This window comes from Hordeum vulgare, chromosome 5H, assembly GCF_904849725.1.
Source record: "Hordeum vulgare subsp. vulgare chromosome 5H, MorexV3_pseudomolecules_assembly, whole genome shotgun sequence".
NCBI classification, from domain to species: domain Eukaryota; kingdom Viridiplantae; phylum Streptophyta; class Magnoliopsida; order Poales; family Poaceae; genus Hordeum; species Hordeum vulgare.
In genome coordinates this window covers 1,673,268-1,696,968 of record NC_058522.1, presented here as the reverse complement: position 1 = coordinate 1,696,968, position 23,701 = coordinate 1,673,268, and the positions used below count along the sequence as shown (strand labels likewise).

The following is a 23,701-nucleotide window of genomic DNA, read 5'->3' as shown; positions in this document are numbered from 1 at the left end:
CTTGCTAATCCATGCGGCATCATTCAAGACCTCCCAAAGCTTCCATGTCTTTTGCGAATATGCCTCGAAGATCAGAGGGGCGATGTCTTTAGGCTTACTCCCATTTAGCCAAGGAGAGTCCCAAAAGGGTGTCTGGCACCGTTGCCAACGATGATGGTTGTGTACGCGTAGAAGAATTACTTGTCTCTCTCGTTACATGGATTACCCCAAGCCCACCCATAGCCGTGTACTTACATATTGGTATAATTGTCCAATTATATCTGAACACGGTTCACATGGAAGGCGACAAGCGGCACGAATTTTTCTCGTTGATCGATGTATGACTTTTGATGCCAATACGGTATGTCTAATATGCTGACGTGTAAGATGTCAAATCTTACCGTTTAAGAAGTAATATATCTACCGCAATCAATAAAACAAGTTGCGCCTTTGTAACAAATTGGGCACGTCAAGAATCCTCATTTTCTCTTAAATACATCAACTTTAAAACATTTCTTACCTTTTGGTGCTTCAAATAATGTATGTGAAATATATATTTCAGGCACTTGGGAAAAATCCATTGGTTGTGATTTGCAACAAATAATAATAATAATTGTCATTTGGGTGCTAAAGATAGTATCCAATTGTAGAAGGTTAGCTGGCAGTACCATGTTATATAAAGTTTAAGGTTGTTGGATAGGTGATCCAAACAAGGACGATTTTAATGTTTGTGATCAAGTAGAGTGGCCACAGAGCACGATGCAAAAACTGTGATGGCATTCCTATCTCGATTAGAGCCAGTCATGGATGATTAAATTAGAGAAAAGACGATTTCCTTCCAGATTTGGTGCTCTGAGTCATGGCACCACTTGATCTATAGTAAGTAGTCCTTAATCATGATTTGCATCTACTCTAATGGTTTGCTGTATGTACTCTAATGGACAAAGCTGGAGCCACTGATTCTCCCTGCTACTTTCTTTTTTTTCTCAAGCTAAATTAAAGCATTTTTCTTTTTCCATCTAGTTAGCAGTTGAAAAATACTTCAGATTCTTTATGAGTGAAAGCATTATTAACAAGCTAGCTTTTATTAACACACACACACAAACAAACACACACACGCGCGCGCGCACGCACGCACATCCAACTCACAGCTGACTCTGTTAACTCAACTACCAGAAGAGGCTGCCATGTTAAAAGTACTTGACATATACAATTGGCAGTAATGCACCTTAATACTTTTCATATATACTCTGGCTTGGAGGATAACATGTTGCACCCTTTGTAGAGCCATTCAATGCATATAGCTGAAACTAACATTAAGGAGCATGGTTAATCTCATCCGGCCCAAGAAATTTTGAATACAGAATCAAGTCACTCAGTTACCTTGTTCTTTAATTCCAAGTTTTGCGCATGCATAAGCTTTATTTCCTCGGAGAGTTGAAAATTCTCTTGATGGAATATATAGCCCTACAAGTTCACATTATTGAGTTGCCATGTTCTGGATGTAATGTTTTAACTTATATTAATGTAAATTTCACGCGCTCATCTGCGCGCAACCAAGTAAAGTTGCAAACGCCAACTATATAAAAATTGACGAACCTTTTCATTGAGTTGTACAGTATGGTTGGCAAAACTTTGTTCCTGAAATGTATCAGGAGGCACAGAATTAGCATCATTCGCGGAGATGATGATAAATAAAAGTAAGAACAGGCCCAGAGAGCCGCTTACCTTCTTCTCTCTAATACAGCGTAAGCTGTTCTCAAGTTGATTTTCCAATAAACACAAGTCGTTGACTCCTAGGTTTGATAATCTCTCGCCCATTAGCTTCCTGAAAGTCAAACGATGAGATGACTTGAATGCTTTTCCATCTTTAATCAAGCTGATGTAAACTATACAAGTAGTACCGCAATTGACTTAAGAACTTTTACCGCTGATGATCTTGAAGTATCTGCATTTCCTGCTGTAATTTCCGTACTTCACCTTCCCAAAACTAGCAAAAAAATGAGAATTTCTCTATTACCAGATACTTTGAGTTACAGCAAGCCGTCGCGAATTTATGTCCCAACTTTTGTCCAAACAAATAGAATAATGATTATGAAGTGGTACTATGGTGTATGAGTATTTACCAAATAGGCATAGCGATTTTTCTTTGCACACGGTGTATGCTAAAGTATTATCATATAGTAAATACCAGCAAGACAAGTAAAGTATATGCATATAAATAATTTGTACAATTTTTGCTCTAAACTGGACGACACTGATACGCATAAGTAATAATTAAGCTTCTCTAATTTCACTATCAAATATAAAAATATATTGAGGCCGTTCAGATGAGCATAATCTAATTTCACATTCAGTATACAAATTAAATCGAGGTGGTTCAAATGAACATAATAACATTACATTTGTCATGACAACTATTGTACAGTTCCATAATTTTACCAACTTCTTTGTATGAAAAGATAACGGTCAAAGTTGCACCTTGAAAACAGCGTATTTTGGAACTTTGGGGTAGTTATCAAGGTTATCGTATATACCATGATTTGTGACACTGGATTCAACAGCTGCTGGTGCTCCCGTGCAGATTGGTACTTATGGATGATTGAAGGCATGCCCATGGTGGTGGTGGTGGTGGAGCTGGCATACTCGTAGAGGCGACCGGTGGAGGAGAAGACGATGACGCCAACCTGGACATCGCAGAGGATGGCCAGCTCATGTGCCTTTTTCAGCAGGCCACGCCGCCGCTTGGAGAAGGTGACCTGCCTGCTGCTCATCTTCTCAATCCTCCTAATCACAATCTTGCCCCTAGCCATGCTAGCTCTTCGATCTCCTTAATTACTTTATTACTATGTATATGCTCTTTTTATTTCTCCCACCAACATTCACACTATCTCCACTTCAGTGGTCCAATGGATTTGTGTGTGTGTGAGCAATGTATCTTCACTTCAGTGATCCAATAGATGTGTGTGTGTGTGTGTGTGAGCAATGTATCTGCAGGCCCCTATATATGAATGAACCGAATGAAGGTTAAGTGCTCATCCAAACATGCAACTTGCCGATTAACTATTTTATTTCTGTAGTGAGCAAAGGAGGCAAAGTGCATGCTGATCGATGATCTTGATCCCATCATTTCCTTAATATAAATCGTGAAACTTGCTGCAATCCCTGGAGCATGTGAAGGGACAGGGAATCCCTGCAACAATAGTTTTGTGTGTACGTCCGAGGTTTTGGAATCCGGAAAGCATCGACTTTGTATCATTTTTTTATTTTTTGCATAGTTTGAGTCTCGATCCACACAAATATCCGAGCAAATTCGGTTTTGATTCGATTCCTCCCAATACACAAGTAGCACCACTTTATCGTCAGCAGTACTGATTCCTAAAAGAATTCACAGGTTATATATGGAGGTGCTCCATCTATTTCAAAACATAAGGCATTTTTTTTTATTTAAGTCCCTAATTAAGGATTGATAATAATTACTTCCATCAAACGTCGAACAAAGAATAAAATGTTGGCAATGTAATCAGAAGAGAAATATGCATTAATGGCTGATCTTGCATAGATTTTCTTACCTGATCACGTTGTAGGCGCCATAGTTTATCCCTCGCAAACACATGATATTGTTTCGATTTCATAGAGCGCAAGCTCAAGATTTCGTGCATTGGCTTTGATGCAATTCGAGATGCATTCGCACGTCACTTGATTCTTTTGCGCCAACAAACAATTAGCACACATACTACATACCAAGTGATAAAGACGGAAGTCCAGACATAAATGGAAATTTGAGATGGCTGGAAACAGCACATATTAGGATAAATGTGCATCTTGTTCTTTTGACTGAGCATAATCCTAAATAAATGATATATATAGCTAGGGTCACAAGTACTGAGAAACTTTATTTGTAGAGTATGATTTGATGATTCCTAGTGGACGATATCTTTAGCCAGATGATGGATTCGAAAATCCTAGTGCACATGCATGATCAGCTCATGAGGTCCTCTGGTTGTGTCATTGTAAATGCAGTTCACAGAGGAAAACCAACTTGATCCACAATGGGACAAAGGGGCAGTACACACATTCATCTCACAAAGAGTGTCTTTCAGCCGCACCTTTATATTTCTAATTTTGCTAATCCTCAGTTGACTGAAGTTTTAATTTGCCTCAATCGACTTATTGCAAATACCTGAGGCCGAGTGAGGGCTAGGAGTGACATGGAGCCATGATTGACTACGCGGATGAACCAAATCAGTGGGACTGAATGTTGTTAAGGCTTGTTGGGGACAGCTGGTGCATGAGAATACACCATTTTAGAGCATCTCTAATAGATGATGCAAAGTTAAAGATGTAAAATTAGGGGATGTACAGCTTACATCATCAAAAAATGACTTCTACATCTTCAATAAAGTCCAAACTCCAAAAGATAATGTAATTCGTGTTGTAAAACTACTACTCTAATAGATGATGTATTTGAAGATGTAAACTAGTTCAACGACGGTGCGGATGCAGGACCGAGCTTCAAGAGGAGCGTAGGGGATAAGCGACAAGGAGTGGGGCGGCGCACGAGCCCCTGCCTTCAAATGGCTGATGGCAGGAGCTCGAATTGACGCCGACGTGGCTCGAATAAGGCGGCACATTAACAGAAGCAGAATTGGTTCACCCCAGGGGCTCCGGCGAACCCCACCGCCACAGTAATGAAACACTCTAACCACAACCAAAGACAACACCCGGACAACAGAAGAGCTTCTCCAAAAGCGATGCCACCAAAAAGAAAACAATGCACAAGCGTTATCGTCGCCCGATCAAGGATCCTGAGTTTTCACCCTCGAGAGAGTCTGAGATCCCAAAAACAATATCTTCACAAGATCATTGCCAGGTACAACCATTGAAAGGCCAGACCTTGGGTTTTCACCGCCGAAGTCGTGGCTCAGTAGTCGAGAAGCACCCCTCAAAATGATGTCCACCCGTGTTGCCGTCCCCTCATGCCAAAGCCACCACTGCAAGTCCACGACACCCAACACACAAGATAAAACCTGTGCCGCCATTCTTCAACGCTACCAAAACTCCTGGCTGCCATTACAAGTCTCCGATCGCAGCCGTCATGACTTTCTTCACCATTGTCAACACCGTGAAAATCTATACTTAGACATGTCACGTAACATTGAAAAGATAGCAAAGCTTCGTGCCACACCCTCATGAAGCATCTCTGGTCGAAGATGAGGGTTACGCCCAACGGGATCAATTCCGATCTAGAAATCCAGTGGTGTCACGGGCCAAAAGTTGAGATCTCCGAAAGGAAGACTGGAACCCATCGATATCCAGATCAAGGAGGCCAGCATGAAGCAGCTAGAAGTTTTGAAGCATGAAGAACAGCAGGGCCAACCACCGCGGGACTACCCTCGATCCCGGCGGACCGGATCTGGGCAGTGCCCCTGCCGGCCGACGGCAACTCAGACGGGAACAGTCGTCCTGACCAGCCGTGGAGGGTTCTACGCGTGCGATCAAATCAGACACCTCGGGATCTGCCTTCCGCTGTGATCAATACACACGAGGATGAAATACATATCGCCATGCATGACAAGATGAGGTCGACCACACCATGGGCGCTGCTGGAACAACCACCCGCCGCCATCTATGGAGCACCATAGGCAGGTAGCCTGTGCACATTCGAGTAAGAAGATTCGGAGAAGAAAAATCATTAAACAATGCCCCGCCGCCCTCGTCGGCGGCATTGGATTTGCCAACGACGTTGTCCCGTGGCGGCGAGGGTGCAATCACGAGAAAGAGCCGGCCGTTGGAGGAAATTGGGGGTGCCGCTCATGTCGTCCATCCGGATGACGCGGGTTTGCGGCATGTCAGTGGCATGGTGAAGACAAAGGCAGCGTCTGCGGCATGGGGAAGACAACGGCGCGCGGTGGCTGCGGCATGGGGAAGACAACGACGGGGGTTGCAGAAGTCGACCCCAACGCAGGCGGATCCTCCTCAACATCCCAGTCTCCTCGTCGGCCAAGTCCTCCTCGTGCTCATCAATCTCCTGCCAAGTTTGAATTTGGACTGCCAAGTCTGAAATTTTCATCTTTACTGTTTAGTCTGAAGTTAGTGATTCTTGACTGCGCTGCGGAAGTTAATTGATTTTCTCTACTCAATTTTCATCTTTGCTGCATCTGAGTGAATTGTTGAGAAAATTCATTGGGCACTTAATTCAGTAAACTGAATCATTTAAACTAAACTGAATGTAAAGGATTAATAATTAATGAAAGGGATTAGTATGGATCATTTACACAAGAACCGGAAGTTTTCTATGGATCATAACTTAATTTAAACTAAACTAAATCATTTACAGGAGTCATAACTGAATTTAATTTAAAGGAGTCATAACTGAACATTTTCAGGTACGCTATTGGAACACCGAACATTTTCAGCAAGAAAAACTTCCAAAAACTAGCAGATTTCCAAGAATGCCAAGAGAACAAGTGACCACCATATTTCTCTATTTTCTGCATACTCCAGAAAGCTGCATATATGAAGAAAGCATAACATTAGATGATGCCACCCTGCTTTTCCAGACAGAGAAGAAAGATTGCATATATGTTGGATGCTCAGGGAAATTTGACAAAATTTTGCTCAAAACATTGGATGATGTGAGCTTTTTCAGCTATCCAAAGTTTTAGGACAGAATTTTGGTGAAAACATTAGATAACGCGAGCTTTTTCAGATATCCAAAGTTTTAGGACAGAATTTTGTGAAGTTTAGTTTAGTTCTTTTTGCTACACAATTTTGGCAGTGATATTTATTGCTATCTCATTTTGTTCAGGGGTCCACTTTTATCTTGCCTATTTGTTCCAAACAAGTCACAATACAACAAGCTTTTGAATAACTGCCACTAGCTCAAGAAGAAGGAGAAGGAGAAGGAGAAGGAAAACGAGAAGGAGAATGAGATTTTAATGACCTTGTACATCTTGTAATGACCCTAATGAAGACATTAGTATTTATCATCTTCTTACTCCTTGTATTGACCTTGTACATCTTGTAATGACTACTCCAATGTTGATAAAGATACTATTCAAATAATTCAAATTTATTCATATAAATCCAAATAAATCCAGATTAATTCAAATAATCCAAATAATTTTAGATATTTCAAATAAATCCAAATAATTCAAATAAATCTTTTCTCAATGAACACACAACACAAAGACATACACATGACACAAGACTTACATATCACACATGACACCTGACACGAATTCCGGTCCATTCTTTTCATATCATTTCTTTTCATTTCTCTATCTACTGCTTTTCTTTTCCTTAATCTATTCCCCTTGTTCAAGAATGGTAATTGTGTCGGCAATTAGATTGGCACTGCAATACACACCAATTATTTCGTCTTCGGCATTTTATAAGTGATCTTTGTGCAAATGAGGCATCTTGTAGCTATTTCCTCCTTGATCTTTCATGACTTCAACGATGACTGCTTGGAGTGTGATGAAGCTCTTGAACAACTTATGATTGTCATAGTTCTCAAACTCCTCCTCTACACCATATATCAGTTTCCGGATATTCATAGGCGCTCTGCAGTCATTTAGGGATTGGAGAGAGCGGTGGAAGCATAGGTCTATAACATTGATCTCGGGGCTATTTGGAGGTTGTTGTAATAGTTGAATGTCCAGAACTGTTTGTTCCACTGCTTCTCGAAAACCTGCATCGTTAGGGAGGACATGAGGCCTTGCATTATCCTCTTGAATGAATATTGTTTTGCCCATGTCGTTGTCAGGCCACATCTCTTGGATAGACATGATGAATTTATTGATCAGGTAATTTCGGCATACACGTCTGGTTGCTTTCATTGGTTTTATCTCAAGTGTTCCTCTATCTCTGTTTTGACTGCTCTGTTGTGCCTCTGTCTCAACAACAAACGCCCAAGTGCCAATCTTTCCATCGAATGTCATCTCTCCTTCATCACTGTATCGGGGCTTTGCCACGGCGGTCAAGAACATGACCTTTCCAATGTTGTTAGTGTTTGACACAGTGCACTTAGGTTCAGGTTCTTTGGGCAGTACATAGTAACTGTTCTTAACCCTGGTCATATCATACCATTTCTCGTCTACGTGGAGTCGTGGACCATATTGTTCATTGATTTTAAACTATGATAGGGGGTTGATATCCAGTGCTCATCCATCATCGATATACAGAACTTCAACCTCGCTATCTTGTTTTGTGGCTTCAAGGAGGGCTTGACGGTGTTCGTTATGCGTTTCAGCTCTTTCAACTCAAACCTGTCATGTAGCATTGAGCACGGAACACCCAAACATCTTGCAAGAGATCTGATTATTATTCTTCTGTGTAGTGGACTATAGCTGTTCTCGACAAATCTAGCTCTTTCCTCTTGCTGCCACTTTTACCTGCTTCTTACTTGAAACATCAACTTCTTGGCCTAAGGCAAGTTGTTCTTTGGCTAGATTCCATATTCTTGTAACTGTTCGCAGGTGAACATCCAACATAGTTGCAATTAGCAGTTGATCTAGTTGATTATATATATCAACTTGCTGGTCACAAGGTCAAAGGTCTATCATGTATGCATACTAATAGGAGTGGATATCTAGCAGTATCAGGGGTGACTAAAGAAGGAGCATTGACTCAGAGCAACAGCAAAGCATAGTTATACATGAGCAGCTTGCATACAACGAATCTAAGACAGTAGTTGTTTCTGCTACGCATAATCAAAACTCAACTATTCATAGCAAGCATAGTTTGTTTGTGCTACAATTTCACACATACAACTAAACTAATCTAAGACACTAGTTTGAGCATGCAACAACACTGAAATCATCTAAGACAGTAGACAATCATCACACTTAGGAGTATAACTTGTTACGCAATCCCAGGTCCACTAACACTAGCGTTTCCGACCCACATGCGTCAACAGGCCTAACCGGAGAGCAACACCGACTTATGACAGGCCTTGGGCCCTCTCCCCCCAAAAGACTAGCCTGTTAGGAGGGGACACCCTCACCCTTATAAGTCGTCTTATGTCTCCTCCCACAATCTATGTGGGACTAAACCCAACACACTTCAGTTATAACAGTAGTGTTGTTTAAGTGTTGTTTGTTTGCCCTAGCATTTCTGTAGTACTTGTACGAAGAGGATCAGCATCAAACTAGTCACAGTTAACTGAATTTTTCCAAATTTAAAGTTAATGAATTTTTTTTGTCACCAGCAGCACACGATCCCTGTATACTTGTTCTCACATGGCATGAACATGTAATGTAGGAAGAGCTTTGTACTTGTTATCACCGGCAGCAGCATGAGAAGTGTTCCTCTGACGGCAGCAAGCCGAGAAGGGGAACTCCGGCGATGGCAACACGAGCAGGGGATGAGCAGCAAGTTGCAGAGGAGAAGCAAGATACTGAAAATTTAGTTTACTGCATATTGTTTCTTGCTGCAGCAAGTTACTGAAAATTCAGTTTACTGCATAATGTTTCTTGCTGCATAAAGTTACTGAAAATTCAGTTTACTGCAGCAAGTTGCAGAGGACGAGCAACAAGTTGCAGAGGAGCAGCAAGTCGCCTCTCTAGCAGGTGGGCGACGCCGCTGCGCCTCACAATGAATGGTCTGGTCACCCTGGTGGACGACGGTAGAGCTGCGGCGGTCGGGATCTTGGCCAACTCCGGCACCGGAGTGACTAGACTTGGCGGGCCGGGGACGCGAGCAGGACGACAACAAGGAGCCATGGAACTGCCGCGCGTCGAGGTGCCGCCACAGAGGAACAGGGGGCGGCGACGGCGAAGCTTGCCTGCGTGCGCGCAGGTAAGCAAGCTCGCGACGGCATCAGTGGGGAAGGTGAAGGGCCTGATTGCCAAGGAGTTAAAAGCGGGCAAATAGCTCTTGTGCGACGTTTTTGAGGTGAATTGGAAGGATTGCGACGTCGTTGGTAAGAATGGCTCTGCTGCGACACCTCTGTACGCACAAATAGCCCAGGCACGACATGACCCTTAAGCACAATATGTATTAGGATTAGGTGGAGCCGGACGGGACACACAACTTATCCACGTCGGCACGGGACCCACATGGCGGCTACTACAGTCAAACAGTTATCCTGCGCGCGCATCCTCCCTCTCCTTCTTCTCCGGCGACGAAGCACGGCAACGCCGGCGAGCTCCGATTCAGAAATGGGGCAAATTTAAAAACATTTAAAAGAAAAGAGACCGAATTCGAACATACATAGATCCATTACAGAAAATATCATAAGTTCATTACAAGGGCCACTTAACCCTCCCCGATTACACGGGCTAACTCCTAACCATCTCCAAATGTGGGCGCTCACTAGAGCCCCAGCGGTGCGGCCCCGATGTTGCGCCGTCGTCGGTCAGTCGGAGTCGGAGTCGGAGGCGCCCCACCCCCGGTCGGCGCGGGATGCCTCGATGGCTTGGCGGAGGCGGATGTCGTCGAGCTCCTCTTCCCCGTGTAGGCGCGCGGCGACCTCCTGGGCTTCTTCCTTGTTGCGCTCCATCACCTCGGCCATGACGTCCTCGAGCTCGCCGTCGTTGACGTAGTCCTCCGGCAGAAAGCCAGATGGCACCAGCGCGGGTGCAATGGCGGAGGAGCCCGCGGCAGGGGCGGCAGAGGAGCCTGCGGCAGAGGAGCGCGCCGCTTCCACCATTTGGCGGGGGCGGTCGTACTCCTCCACCTCGCGTCGGGCGAAGGCACGCGGTGGCGCGAGCCCCCAGTTGGTGTACCTTCGGGCGTCGCGCTTCCGAGCAGAAGCAACCCGCGCTGCCCGTTCGCGCTCAGACTCCGGGGTTTCTGGCACCGGCCGCTTCGGCCTCCTGTTTCCGCCACCGGAATGGCCGTCGCGCGAGCTGGAAGATCCTGGCCTCCCCATGATCCGTGCGGCGGCGAGGTTGGAATGCGTGGGCTGGTTTTGGTGGGGCTCGCCGACGGTGAGGGGCGAGAGGAGCTAGAGCGGCGCAGATATGGAAATAGCTAGGGTACGACACCTCACCGTATAAATAGCTCCGATGGGACACTCATGTGACGCCCGCTGACTTCCCTGGCCCACGGGTCAGTTTGACCCTCGGTCAGATTGACCGGTCAGCCCGAGCGCCCTAATCTGTTTCCAACGGGGTTGCCCTGTTTTCAGTTTTCAGTTTAAATACATACATGTTTTCGATGTAAATAAATACACATGTATTTTTGTTCTAGGTGTAAACAAAGAGCAATTTACACATGTAAACGAAAACGGAAACGGCGAATAGAGTGGTCTGTTTAAATGTTTGTCAAACTTTGGCTTGACCAAGTTTGAAATGAGCATAAAAAATAATAAAATAAAAATAAAATATTGGAAAACGAGTGCACATATTCTTACTTTGTCATATACTAACAACTCAAATTGTTTTGGCTGTTTTAGACATGATGGACAAAAAAACTTGTTTTAGAAATGGGGTATTTACCCCCTTTGGAGCTAATTTGTAACTCAAATGGTTTTGGGTGTTGAACTTCAAATTTCAAAAACATCACAAAAGCTTCATTTTGGAGTGACTAAGAAGGATCCAGACTTGGTTTGTCATTTTCATGTTTGCAACTTGTTTAAATGTTTGTCAAACTTAGGTTTGATCAAGTTTGAAATGAGCATAAAAAATTTAAAATATATATATATTGGAAAACCAGTACACATGTTCTTACTTTGTCATAAACTAACAACTTAAATTGATTGGCAACAGTTTTTTTTTTTTTTTTTTGAATTACTTATGCTCAACCCTACCGTTTGAAAACCGTACAACCTCGTTGGTGATAGCCAAGTTTGTGAAGGTTTTTTCATGAAAAACTCCATAGTCCAGATTTTTTATTTTTCCTATGGAGTTAGTCACATATAATGATGATTACCACAAGTTTCCTATTTTTTAATTTTTTTGAATTACTTATGCTCAACCCTAACTTTTGAAAACCATACAATCTCGTTCGTGATAGCTAAGTTTGTTAATGTTTTTTCTTGAAAAACTCCATAGTCCAGATTTCTTATTTTTCCTATGGAGTTAGTCACATATAATGATGATTGCCACAAGTTTCCTATTTTTTTTTATTTTTTTGAATTACTTATGCTCAACCCTACCGTTTGAAAACCGTACAACCTCGTTGGTGATAGCCAAGTTTGTGAAGGTTTTTTCATGAAAAACTCCATAGTCCAGATTTTTTATTTTTCCTATGGAGTTAGTCACATATAATGATGATTGCCACAAGTTTCATATTTTTTGATTTTTTTTGAATTACTTATGCTCAACCCTAACGTTTAAAAACCGTACAACCTCGTTTGTGATAGCCAAGTTTGTTAAGGTTTTTTCATGAAAAACTTCATAGTCCAGATTTCTTATTTTTCCTATGGAGTTAGTCACATATAATGATGATTTCCACAAGTTTCCTATTTTTTTAATTTTTTTTGAATTACTTATGCTCAACCCTAACGTTTGAAAACCGTACAACCTCGTTCGTGATAGCCAAGTTTGTGAAGGTTTTTTCATGAAAAACTCCATAGTCCATATTTCTTATTTTTCCTATGGAGTTAGTGACATATAATGATGATTGCCACAAGTTTCCTTTTTTTTGATTTTTTTAAATTACTTATGCTCAACATAACGTTTGAAAACCGTACAACCTCATTCGTGATAGCCAAGTTTGTGAAGGTTTCTTCATGAAAAACTCCATAGTCCAGATTTCTTATTTTTCCTATGGAGTTAGTCACATATAATGATGATTGCCACAAGTTTCCTATTTTTCTGATTTTTTTTGAATTACTTATGCTCAACCCTAACGTTTGAAAACCGTACAACCTCGTTCGTGATAGCCAAGTTTGTGAAGGTTTTTTCATGAAAAACTCCATAGTCCAAATTTCTTGTTTTTTCTATAGAGTTAGTCTAATATAATGATGATTGCCACAAGTTTCCTATTTTTTGATTCTTTTTGAATTACTTATGCTCAACCGTAACGTTTGAAAAACCCATCAAAACCCGCACCTGTCCGGACCATTGGATCGCCGTGAATGAACGATGTGGATCAGGTAGTAGGGCTACGTCAGCGATCCGCGGGCTGTGCTTTCATAGGTCAAAGTTGGGAAGCAACTATGTTTTTATGTTTTGGATTGTGAAGCAACTATGTTTTATGTTGCTCCATAAATTCTGAAATTTTACCAGGACATTCTCCTATCCATATCATTCCCCCATGCCAAAATTCAACTCAATTTAGCTAGTAAATATTTCTTGGCAAATTTTTAAAGTTTCTGATCCAAAGGAATCTTTGTGATGCAAGCGCTAGCTAGGAGTGTTCAAATGCGTTGAAACTTTGCCATCATCTCAAAATGCTGAAATAATGCCTCTTCTATAAATTTGAGCATCACTCTTTCAACCATGTGAACATAGCATCAAATCTTTTTCTCTGATCATTATTTTGGATTGTGAAGCAACTATGTTTTATGTTGCTCCATAAATTGACAAATTTTACTAGGACATTCTCCTACCTATAAAACCTCTCTAAACAAATATTGAGCTCATTTTATTTAGACAATTATTCCCAGTAGTTCTTCTAAGATTCTGTCCAGCAGGATGTTGTGTGAAGGAAGTGCTCGCGGGTATAAATCTCTGTTGTGTAGCTCGCTGGCGAGTGTGTGTGTTGAGTCTGAGCTCAAGGAAGGGCGTTCGAGCGCCGGAAAAACCACCTCGCCGTGTCCCTGTTCTTCTTCCTTCTCCGATCCGACAAGGTGTTTGTGCACCGGGGAACCCTGGGCGTTGTCGCTCTCGCGTTTGCTGGTTGTCTCCGGTGATCGCCGGAGCGTGGCAGTTCCATTTTTTTTCCCGACATTTGGCATTGATGAGCCACAAGTATAGGGGATCAATCGTAGTCCTTTCAATAAGTAAGAGTGTCGAACCCAACGAGGAGCAGAAGGCTCTGATAAACAGTTTTCAGTAAGGTAATAACTGCAAGCACTGAAACTAGCGGTAACAAGTGATGGTGTAATGAGGTGAAACGTAGCAAGTGAAAAGTAACAAGTAACAAGTAGTAGCAATGATGCAACAAAGTGGACGAATCCCTTTTGTAGCAAGGGACAAGCCTGAACAAAGTATTATAAGAGGAAAAACACTCTCGAGGACACATGGGAATTTCTGTCATGCTAGTTTCATCATGTTCATATGATTCGCGTTCGTTACTTTGATGGTTTGATAGGTGGGTGGACCGGCGCTTGGGTACTGCCCTTACTTGGACAAGCATCCCATTATGATTAACCCCTCTCGCAAGCATCCGCAACTACGAAAGAAGAATTAAGACAACGTCTAACCATAGCATTAAACTAGTGGATCCAAATCAGCCCCTTACAAAGCAATGCATAGACTGGGGTTTAAGCTTCTTGCACTCTAGCAACCCATCATCTACTTACTACTCTCCAATGCCTTCCTCTAGGCCCAAATATGGTGAAGTGTTATGTAGTCGACGTTCACATAACACCACTAGAGGAAAAGACAACATACATCATATCAAAATACCGAACGAATACCAAATTCACATGACTATTATCAGCATGACTTATCCCATGTCCTCAGGAAGAAAAGTAACTACTCACAAAGCATAATCATAATCATGACCAGAGGTGTAATGAGTAGCATCAATGATCTGAACATAAACTCTTCCACCAAGTAATCCAACTAGCATCAACTACAAAGAGTAATCAACACTACTAGGAACCTTACAAGTACCAATCGTAGTCGCGAGACGGAGATTGGTTACAAGAGATGAACTAGGGTTTGGAGAGGAGATGGTGCTAATGAAGATGTTGATGGAGATGACTCCCCTCCGATGAGAGGAGTGTTGGTGATGACGATGGCGATGATTTCCCCCTCCGGGAGGGAAGTTTCCCCGGCATGATCGTCCTGCCAGAGCTCTAGATTGGTTCTGCCCAAGTTCCGCCTCGTGGCGGCGGAGAATCCACGAAAAAGCTCCACCCTGATTTTTTTTCCGGACGAAACCCTTCATATAGCAGAAGAGGGGGGCCAGTGGGCCACCAGGGCGCCCACAAGCCCTATAGCCGCGACCGAGGGGGTACGTGGCGGCTACCAGGCTTGTGGGCCCCTGGCAGCTCCCCTCTGGCACTTCTTTCGTCCAGTATTTTTTATATATTCTCAAAAAATTCCACGTTGATTTTCAGGGCATTTGGAGTTGCGCAGAATAAAGGACTCAGACTTGCTCCTTTTCCAGTCCAAAATTCCACCTACCGGTATTTCCCCTCTTTAAATAAACCTTGCAAAATAAGAGAGAAAAGGCATAAGTATGGTGCCACAAAGTAATATAAATGTCCATAGAGGGATAAATATCAACATGAAAGCATGATGCAAAATGGACGTATCAGGCATGAGAGCTAGGTTGAGAGCGGGAGGTCGTCGACCATGGCGCTCGTGCCGTACTCTGGTGGATCGGGGACTGCGATGGCGACGTCGGTCCCCTTGCTCATGGGTGCCCCTTGCTCACAGGGGAGAACTTCAGCACCTGGGCCATCAAGGTGGAGGCCGACCTGGATGCCGCCGGTCTCTGGGAGGCGGTGGTGCCACCGGAGGACGTATGCGGCGTTGGCGGTGATCGCCAAGAAGGATAAGCCATCGGTCTCAAGTTTGCACATGTGAGTGGTGACTTCTGTGTATTCCTCGAGCTCGAACTCGAGAACAGAGGAAAACAGAGGGTGCTCTCACCACAGCCGCCGACGTCGCCGAGAACGAAAGCGCCTTCGCTGCTGTCACCCAGAACAAAAGCTCCGCCGTCGCCGCTGGCTCACCACCGGGAACGAAGAGGAGGGAGCAACACATGTTCAGACAGGGATACTCATTCACACAGGCATGGGGATACGTTTGACCTGATGCACTGACAAGTGGGGCCGTGCTTACATGGATAAGTTGTGGGTCCAGCTCCATATGGCTAATGAGGGCATCAGTTCAGATTAAGGGCCATGTCGTGTGTGGGATATTTCCTCGGTCAGAAACGTCGCACTCAGGCAATTCACACGAACGACGTCGCACTCCTTCCAATTCATCTCAAAAACGTCGCACAGGAGCCATTGACCCGTTAAAAGCCCAAGGTTTTTTTTTCAAGTTGAACTATTCCCTTCAATTGGATGAAGGGAATACATAATTTATTGGTGTATATAGCCCGTGTTTCAGTGTTCATTTGTCGTGCTCCACGTGCCACTATGGTGACCTAAGTGTGTGTGTCGTTGTGTACATGTGGCGTGGAGTCTACCTATATGTATGCATACAATTGCGTCAAGAACCAAAAAAGCATATGGTTTCTTTCATGGGTTTTGTTTGTTTTCTTTCATACAATTGTGCTACTTTGTTTGTTTTGTAAATATAATCAAACAAACAAAACAAAAAGTAAGTTCAAAAGGAACAATGATTAAGTAAGATGACGCGGACAACGTACTTATATATATAACATTATTAGGTGTAAGATATTATCTCACATCTAAATGTGATATAAACGGACCCATATTAAAAATGCGCCCAGAAACCATTTGGTTCAATTCCATCATGGACCCTTCTCAGATCTCCTCACCGGAATACCTCTTACACTGGTCTCCATTCATATCACGAGTGCAGCGGCCGCACAGGGCCCTCGCCTGCCAGGGCCCCACCTAGGTAAGCTCGTGTATATACACTAGTAGAAAATAGGGCTTTGGTTGGAAGCATTAGTCCCGGTTTGCTTTTGATTCAGGACTAATGGAGCCACTAGTGACGGTTCTTGAGGCATGCTTTATGTCCCGGTTTATTAGGAACCTCTAGTCCCTGTTGGTGTTACCAACCAGGGCTAAAGGGGTGGTCGCAGGGTTTTGTCAGTCTGGGGCCCATGCGAGGGCCATTAGTCCCGGTTTATAATATATCAATCGGGACTAGAGATAGATCTTTAGTCCTGGTTTGTATCACCACCCGGGACTAAAAGTATCACTATAACTAGTGCTTCGTCCAGCCCTGGCCCAAGCTCTCTGTTTTCTCCTTTCTCTTCTCTGTTCTGTTCCCTTGCTCCAGTCCATCCTTAATTTCTTCCTAGATTTGTCAAGATTTGAGGAAGCCCATCCATCTAAGTGTTCACAAAGGTTAGCAACTTTATCCTTTCATCTCTCATTGCTAGATTAGCTCGTGCAATGCTCTATAATTATAGTGATTTATGGGTTTTAGTTTGGGAGTAATTTTTTTTACCAACGTTTGGGAGTAATTATGTGAGAGTTTATTTGATTTATATGCAATTTGAGCTCAAATTAACTTTTTAGTTTGCATATGTGTAGGTGTGCACTAGTGGGGACGGGGCCTTTAGCCCCGGCCCGTAAGGGGCTTTAGTCCCGGTTCACCAACCGGGACTAAAGGGGCGGGACTAAAGGCCTAACCTTTTCGTCCCGGCCCTCTTACAAGCCGGGACTAAAAGTGCTCCACGTGGGCGCCTCGTAGCGCCCCAGGGGCAGGCCCTTTAGTCCCGGCTCGTTACAAGGACCGCGACTAAAGATTTTCAGATTTTGCTTATTATTGGTTTTTTTTGAATGAAATTATTTTTGGGTTTTAGGGTTTTAGGGTTTAGGTGTTCGGAAATTAACGTGATGCCTCGTTTGGTGTTCGGGAATTAGTTTTAATATAATTTAAATAGAAATAATTATGCATATATATATAAGATTAACTTATCTTACAAGCGAGCATATATATACAATTACATGGAGATATGAATTACCGGGACTAGAGCCCGTCTATTCGATTACATGGACGAACATCAGTAATGGCCCCTAGCTACACTAAATCGTCCTTTGTCATCTATAGCTTCCGTCCTCTGAAAGGTCGCAAGCTCCTCTGCAACAGCAATCGCGCGTTGCTCTGGTAGGACCTTCGTCGTCATGGCCGTGTGGTATATAAGAAGAGGAGATGAATATGAATATCAATCATGATAACAAAGAATGACGCGTAAAAATAGAGGTGTGAATGTTCATTGCTTACGTCGAATCTGTGATCCTTGTGCTTAGAGGTAAACGTGCGAATGGTCTCGCAAACATAGTATCCGCATAGATGCGTTCCCCGTGGCTGCTGGTCGCACTTTATGAGAATAGAATATATATAATCAAAATAACAATCTAGCATCATAAATGCATTGAAAATTAATAGAAGTATATCATACTACTACTTACCTGAGCCGCTCTAAAGGTCAGCTTCTCATGAAAGTTACCGGGAGTCACGCACTTGAACCGCTTCCAAACCCTGCCCGACAAGGATAATGATTTGCTAAGTTTTTCATTAATTGATATATCAGAAAATCATCGAAAGAGACCGATAGAGTGCAAGAATGATTAAAATTACCCTTGGAGCATGGCCTACAGGCTTTGGAACTGTTCCAAGGGTCTCGATAATGGGTCGAAGGCATCAACTCTTCCCTTATCAATTTGAATGTCCAACAGAATCCAATGGAAGCTGCACATGTATATATATACTACCACCCAGGGGTAGTTACCCACGTGTTCCATATACTACCACGCAGGAGTATATATATGAATTTATCATTCTTATTATGTTCATATACTATATATAAGATTTTTCAAAGTAAGTTACATGAAAAAATTACAAGGTGATCCATAGTTTTTATTATATTTGTAAAATACGCATATATTTGTATGTAGAAAAGAGCATACACAAAATATGATACATACTACCAAAAAAATAGTATATATACTACCTAAATATGATTGTATACTACATACTACGCATACATACTATCCGATTTGATAGATACTACATACAACATACAAAACACAAGTGGTGGTAACTACCACCGGTGGTAGATAAAATTTGTCCTATATATATATATATATGTCAGTAACTTATCAATTACACTTATAAGTGAATGGACACAACAGAGTAAAGACCCTCACCTGAAGTTGTATGGAAACAGTATGTGGTCACAGAAATTTTGATCTATTAGAAACCTTAGAAGGTTTTCCTCCGTCTCCTTGGGATAATTAGTTAGCGTCGCTATATGTATTTTATCTGGCTCAATAAACCGAATATTTAGGATGCTCTTACTTTTACAATCCAGAATCTTCATTCTGCATAATAGAGTACAAGTTATATATAGACAATGAATTGAAATAACTAAACAAGTTATATGTAGACAACGAATTGAAAAACTTACAGACAATAGCAACTCATATGCGATTTGTCGAGGGCGTCGCCATTGTACATCTGGAAGAGTTCATCAAAGTCGATATGGATTTGTTCGGGGCGGCCGTAGTACTCCTGTGGGACACTCAGCACAATCATCGTTCTCCCATTCTTTGATTCACTTAAGTACCATTGATGCAAGTAACGCATATTTGTTGGGAGATCATCTTTGCTGACCAAAGGCTCACCCATGACAAACTGTGGCTTTGGGGCTACCACAGCCTTGGGTATCTTGTCGTCTTGGGAAGACAACAATTCTTCAACCGAGACACCACATGCAGCCGCCAACTCCTTTGCACTTTCTAAAGCTAGCCCCTGCACCGAAGGGGGAACATTCTCGGTTAACACCTTGAGGGGTGGGATCGACTGTTTGGCCTGTTGTCCAAGCTGAGGAACGTCTGATTTTTTCTTGCTTGTAGTTGAACTTGATTTGCTCCCACTTGCACTTGCACGTGATCTGCTCTTTTTCACTTCCTTCTGCAATGTGCGTGTATAGTCATCAGGCTTATGGTGTAAGTAATAAGGTCTGATATAGGAAGATTAGCATGACGTACCTTTGGGTGGGGCGACAGTTTGCGCTTTGGGGTGCTCTATGGCTTAGGAATCATCGACGGAGCGTTCTTGGTGGCACGCTCCCGCTTAGTATCCGGAGCGGGCGGCGGCAGAGATGGACGACCCAAGTCCGGCGACGGTGATCGAGATGGACTCGTGTTGTGCTGGCCGACGTCATGTGGAGGGCTTGCACGTGATCTGCTCTTTTTCACTTCCTTCTGCAATGTGCGTGTATAGTAATCAGGCTTATGGTGTAAGTCATACTGTGATGGAAGGGGGTACGATCATAAGGTCCGATAGGAAGATTAGCATGACGTACCTTTGGGAGGGACGACCGTTTGTGCTTTGGGGTGCTCTGTGGCTTAGGAATCGTCGGCGGAGCGTTCTTGGTGGCAAGCTCCCGCTTTGTATCCGTGGCAGGCTCAGGCTTTGTATCCGGAGCGGGCGGCGGCGGAGCGTTCTTGGTGGCACGATCCCGCTTTGTATCCGTGGCAGGCTCAGGCTTTGTATCCGGAGCGGGCGGCGGCGGAGCGTTCTTGGTGGCACGCTCCCGCTTTGTATCCGTGGCAGGCTCAGGCTTTGTATCCGGAGCGGGCGGCGGCGGAGCGTTCTTGGTGGCACGCTCCCGCTTTGTATCCGTGGCAGGCTCAGGCTTTGTATCCGGAGCGGGCGGCGGCGGAGCGTTCTTGGTGGCACACTCCCGCTTTGTATCCGTGGCAGGCTCAGGCTTTGTATCCGGAGCGGGCGGCGGCGGAGACGGATGACCCAAGTCCGGCGGCGGTGATCGAGATGGACTCGTGTTGTGCTGACCGACGTCATGTGGAGGGCTTGGAGGTAATTTAGGTGTAGGTGACCTGCGACAACTCGGAGGCGGTGTTGTCCTTGGGGCCGAGCCTGGAAGCTTGATGTAGTTCTTGTCCCATAGGATGACTCCACCCAGTACTTCTCCGAGTGTCCTCTCATCTTTGGGTCCAGCTATGTCGAGCTCCATATCACTAAACCCCGTCATGATTTCATCCACCCCGACTTTAGCAAAGCCAGCTGGAATCTCACGGCCATGCCAGCGTGCATCAGGGCCAGAAGGTAAAGCTTGTCCGACGGCCACCTTCATGGATATGTTCTTGAGTTTCTGATGGAGTTCACATGATGTTGACTCCTTTATTCCATCCACGGGGTAGCCGGGACCGCCCTCTATCATTCTTCGTTCATCATCGGGCGGGGCCTCAAATTCAGCCACGCTGCTTTTCCGCTTAGATGGGGCGCCGGTAGTATCAAGTGCAGGATCTTCCTAGCGCGGTACTCCTCTAAGCTCATCAATCTGCTTTTGTTACTCGTTAATCCTGGCAAGCAACTGGTTGAACTTGTCATTCTCCTCATCCTGCTGCCGCTTCTTTGCTCTCTCTCGGCTTCTGTAAGTGTCTTGGTCTCTGGCAAACCCAAGCCACCACGGGTAAGATGGACCGAAGCCTCTTGTTCGTCCTCCATGTTCGTCATTGCCGAGGACCAGTGTGAGCAAATCTTTATCTCTATCTGCAGTGAACTTTCTTTGTCCCTCCTTAATTTCTTTCACTATCCTTTTCCAATTCTCCCTGGGTACCCTAAGATTGTCATTGCAGATGAGGTCCCCTGTTGTTTCGTCGTACGACCCACCATGCGCAAGGAACCAATTTCTTGCTCTCAATTCCCACTCATCACGGAGTGGTTAAGGTACGATGCCTTTATCTATCAGATCTTGCTCTTTCTTTTCCCACTTTGGGATGGCAGTCTCATAGCCCCCTGGCCCAGCTTGTGGTGATATTTCTTCTTGTCGGCATTTATCTTGTTCTTTTCTGATAATGCATGGGCATCTTCTGACTCCTTGTACTATTGAAATTCCTTCCAGTGATTCGCCTGCTTGGCTAGATACCCCTCGAATACTGGCACTTTCTTTGTCTCCAGATAGTTTTTCCGTAGCTTCTTCTTCCAGCTACGGAATAGTTTGGCCATCTTCTTTAGAGTCCACTGCTTGACTTTGGGCCTCAGTTTGTCCGCGGCGTCTTCATTCTCACATTCTGGCAGGTTGAAATGTGACATGAGATCATTCCAAAGATTATCTTTGTACCTTTCAGCGACATAGTCACTATCGGCTGCCCCTTTGCGCTTCTTCCACTCCCGAACGCTGATCGGGACGTGATCCCTAACGAGAACTCCGCATTGCTTCTTGAATGTGTCAACAGCATTCTTAGGAAGCTTGGGTTCGCCCGTAGGCATTATCACCTCAAAGGTGTAATGCGTCCGTGCATCCAACTTTCTAGTCGGGCCTCGTTTCGTAGATTTGCTCGATGTGGAGGCCTAAGAGGGAGAAACATTCGTCAAATGAATGTATATGTATACAATATAGAGCTATCTCCAATATTTTTCACATATTACAAGTGATTGTCGAACTTCATATGTATACCTCGCCGGACTTTATTATTTCTTCACCGGCTTCTCCACCGGCTTCTCCATCAGTGGAGCTATCAACTTCTCCGTCATTGGACCTATCTCCTGCCCCATCGGCTTCATCTTCGTGTCGCTCGACCTCCATTCCATATCCGGAGTCGTTTAGATATGACGTCGGAGATTCGGCTGGTTCAACGTCGGGGCCGTCTTTGATTATATCTTCGAGAAGTTCTTCCTCTTCGAGGTTCCTGATATATGGATCCATAGTTCTGCAAAAAACGGACATTTGATTAACTAATAAACTAACAAACTATATAAGAGGGGTTGGAAACTTCGAAGGCTCGTTTTATATAGGAGGACCTTTAGTCCCGGGTCTTGGCTAGAACCTAAACTCTAAAATACCAGCCGGGCGGAGCCCAGTCCCGGACACTTAAGCATATACAATAGAAAAATTAAACTAGTTCTATTAATTTTCTTGCTAAAAATAAACTATTAACACTTAAGCATATACAATAGAAAAATTAAACTATTAACACTTAAGCATATACAATAGCAAAATTAAGCAATAATCTAAGAAACACTATTAACACTTAAGCATATACACTATACAATAGCAAAATTAAATGACAAAAAAAATATTTCTTCTTCTTGTAACCCCAAACTAATTTTTTTCTCTTCTTCTATTTCTCCTCTTCTTCTACTTCTTCTTCTACTTCTAGTTCTCCTCTTCTTCTACTACTTCTCCTCTCCTCTTCTTCTATTTTTCCTCTTCTTCTCCTCTCCTCCTCTTCTTATTCTCCTTTTTCTTCTTTTCTTCTCCTCCTCTTCTTATTCTCCTTTTTCTTCCTTTCTTCTCCTTTTTCTTCCTTTCTTCCCTTTTTCTTCTTTTCTTCTCCTTTTTCTTCCTTTCTTATCCTTTTTCTTCCTTTCTTGTCCTTTTTCTTCCTTTCTTCTCCTTTTTCTTCTCCTTTTTCTTCCTTTCTTCTCCTTTTTCTTCCTTTCTTCTCCTTGTTCTTCCTTTCTTCTCCTTTTTCTTCTTTTCTTCTACTTTTTCTTCCTTTCTTCTCCTTTTTCTTCTTTTCTTCTCCTTTTTCTTCTTTGCTTCTCCTTTTTCTTCTTTGCTTGTCCTGGCCGGAGTGTTGGGGAGGAGGGGCGTGGGGCTTACCGGCCGGAGGTGTCGACGGCGCGAGGCGAGGAGGACGGCGGCGCGCGGCGAGGAGGACAGCGGCGCGCCGCGAGGAGGACGACGACGCACGGCGAGGAGGACGGCGGCGGCGAGCAGGACGACGACGACGGCGAGGAGGACGGCAGGCGGCGGCGAGCAGGACGGCGGGCAGCCTCACGGCGTCGTCGAGTTCGTCGCTTGCCGCGCCGGGTAGGAGAACGAGAGGAAGAAGAAGAGAAATGGACGATTTGGGTTCGAAATTTTCTAATTCCCGCTTATACAGGTGGATCTTTAGTCCCGGGTGGAGCCACGACCCGGGACTAAAGACCCCTTTAGTCCCGGGTGGAGCCACGACCCGGGACTAAAG

At 43.9% G+C, this 23,701-nt stretch overlaps 1 protein-coding gene across 1 annotated transcript; it reads right to left on the bottom strand.

The window, feature by feature from the left end:
• Positions 1 to 1,513: 1,513 nt before the first annotated feature.
• On the bottom strand, positions 1,514 to 2,814 carry LOC123452518 (MADS-box transcription factor ANR1-like). Its single transcript, XM_045129175.1, has 5 exons — positions 2,517 to 2,814; positions 1,908 to 1,969; positions 1,708 to 1,807; positions 1,579 to 1,620; positions 1,514 to 1,525 (listed from the first exon to the last, which is right to left on the bottom strand). Exons 1-5 carry the CDS (start codon positions 2,790 to 2,792, stop codon positions 1,514 to 1,516), a joined length of 492 nt encoding a protein of 163 aa, XP_044985110.1. The 5' UTR covers positions 2,793 to 2,814.
• Between the last annotated feature and the right edge of the window lie 20,887 nt (positions 2,815 to 23,701).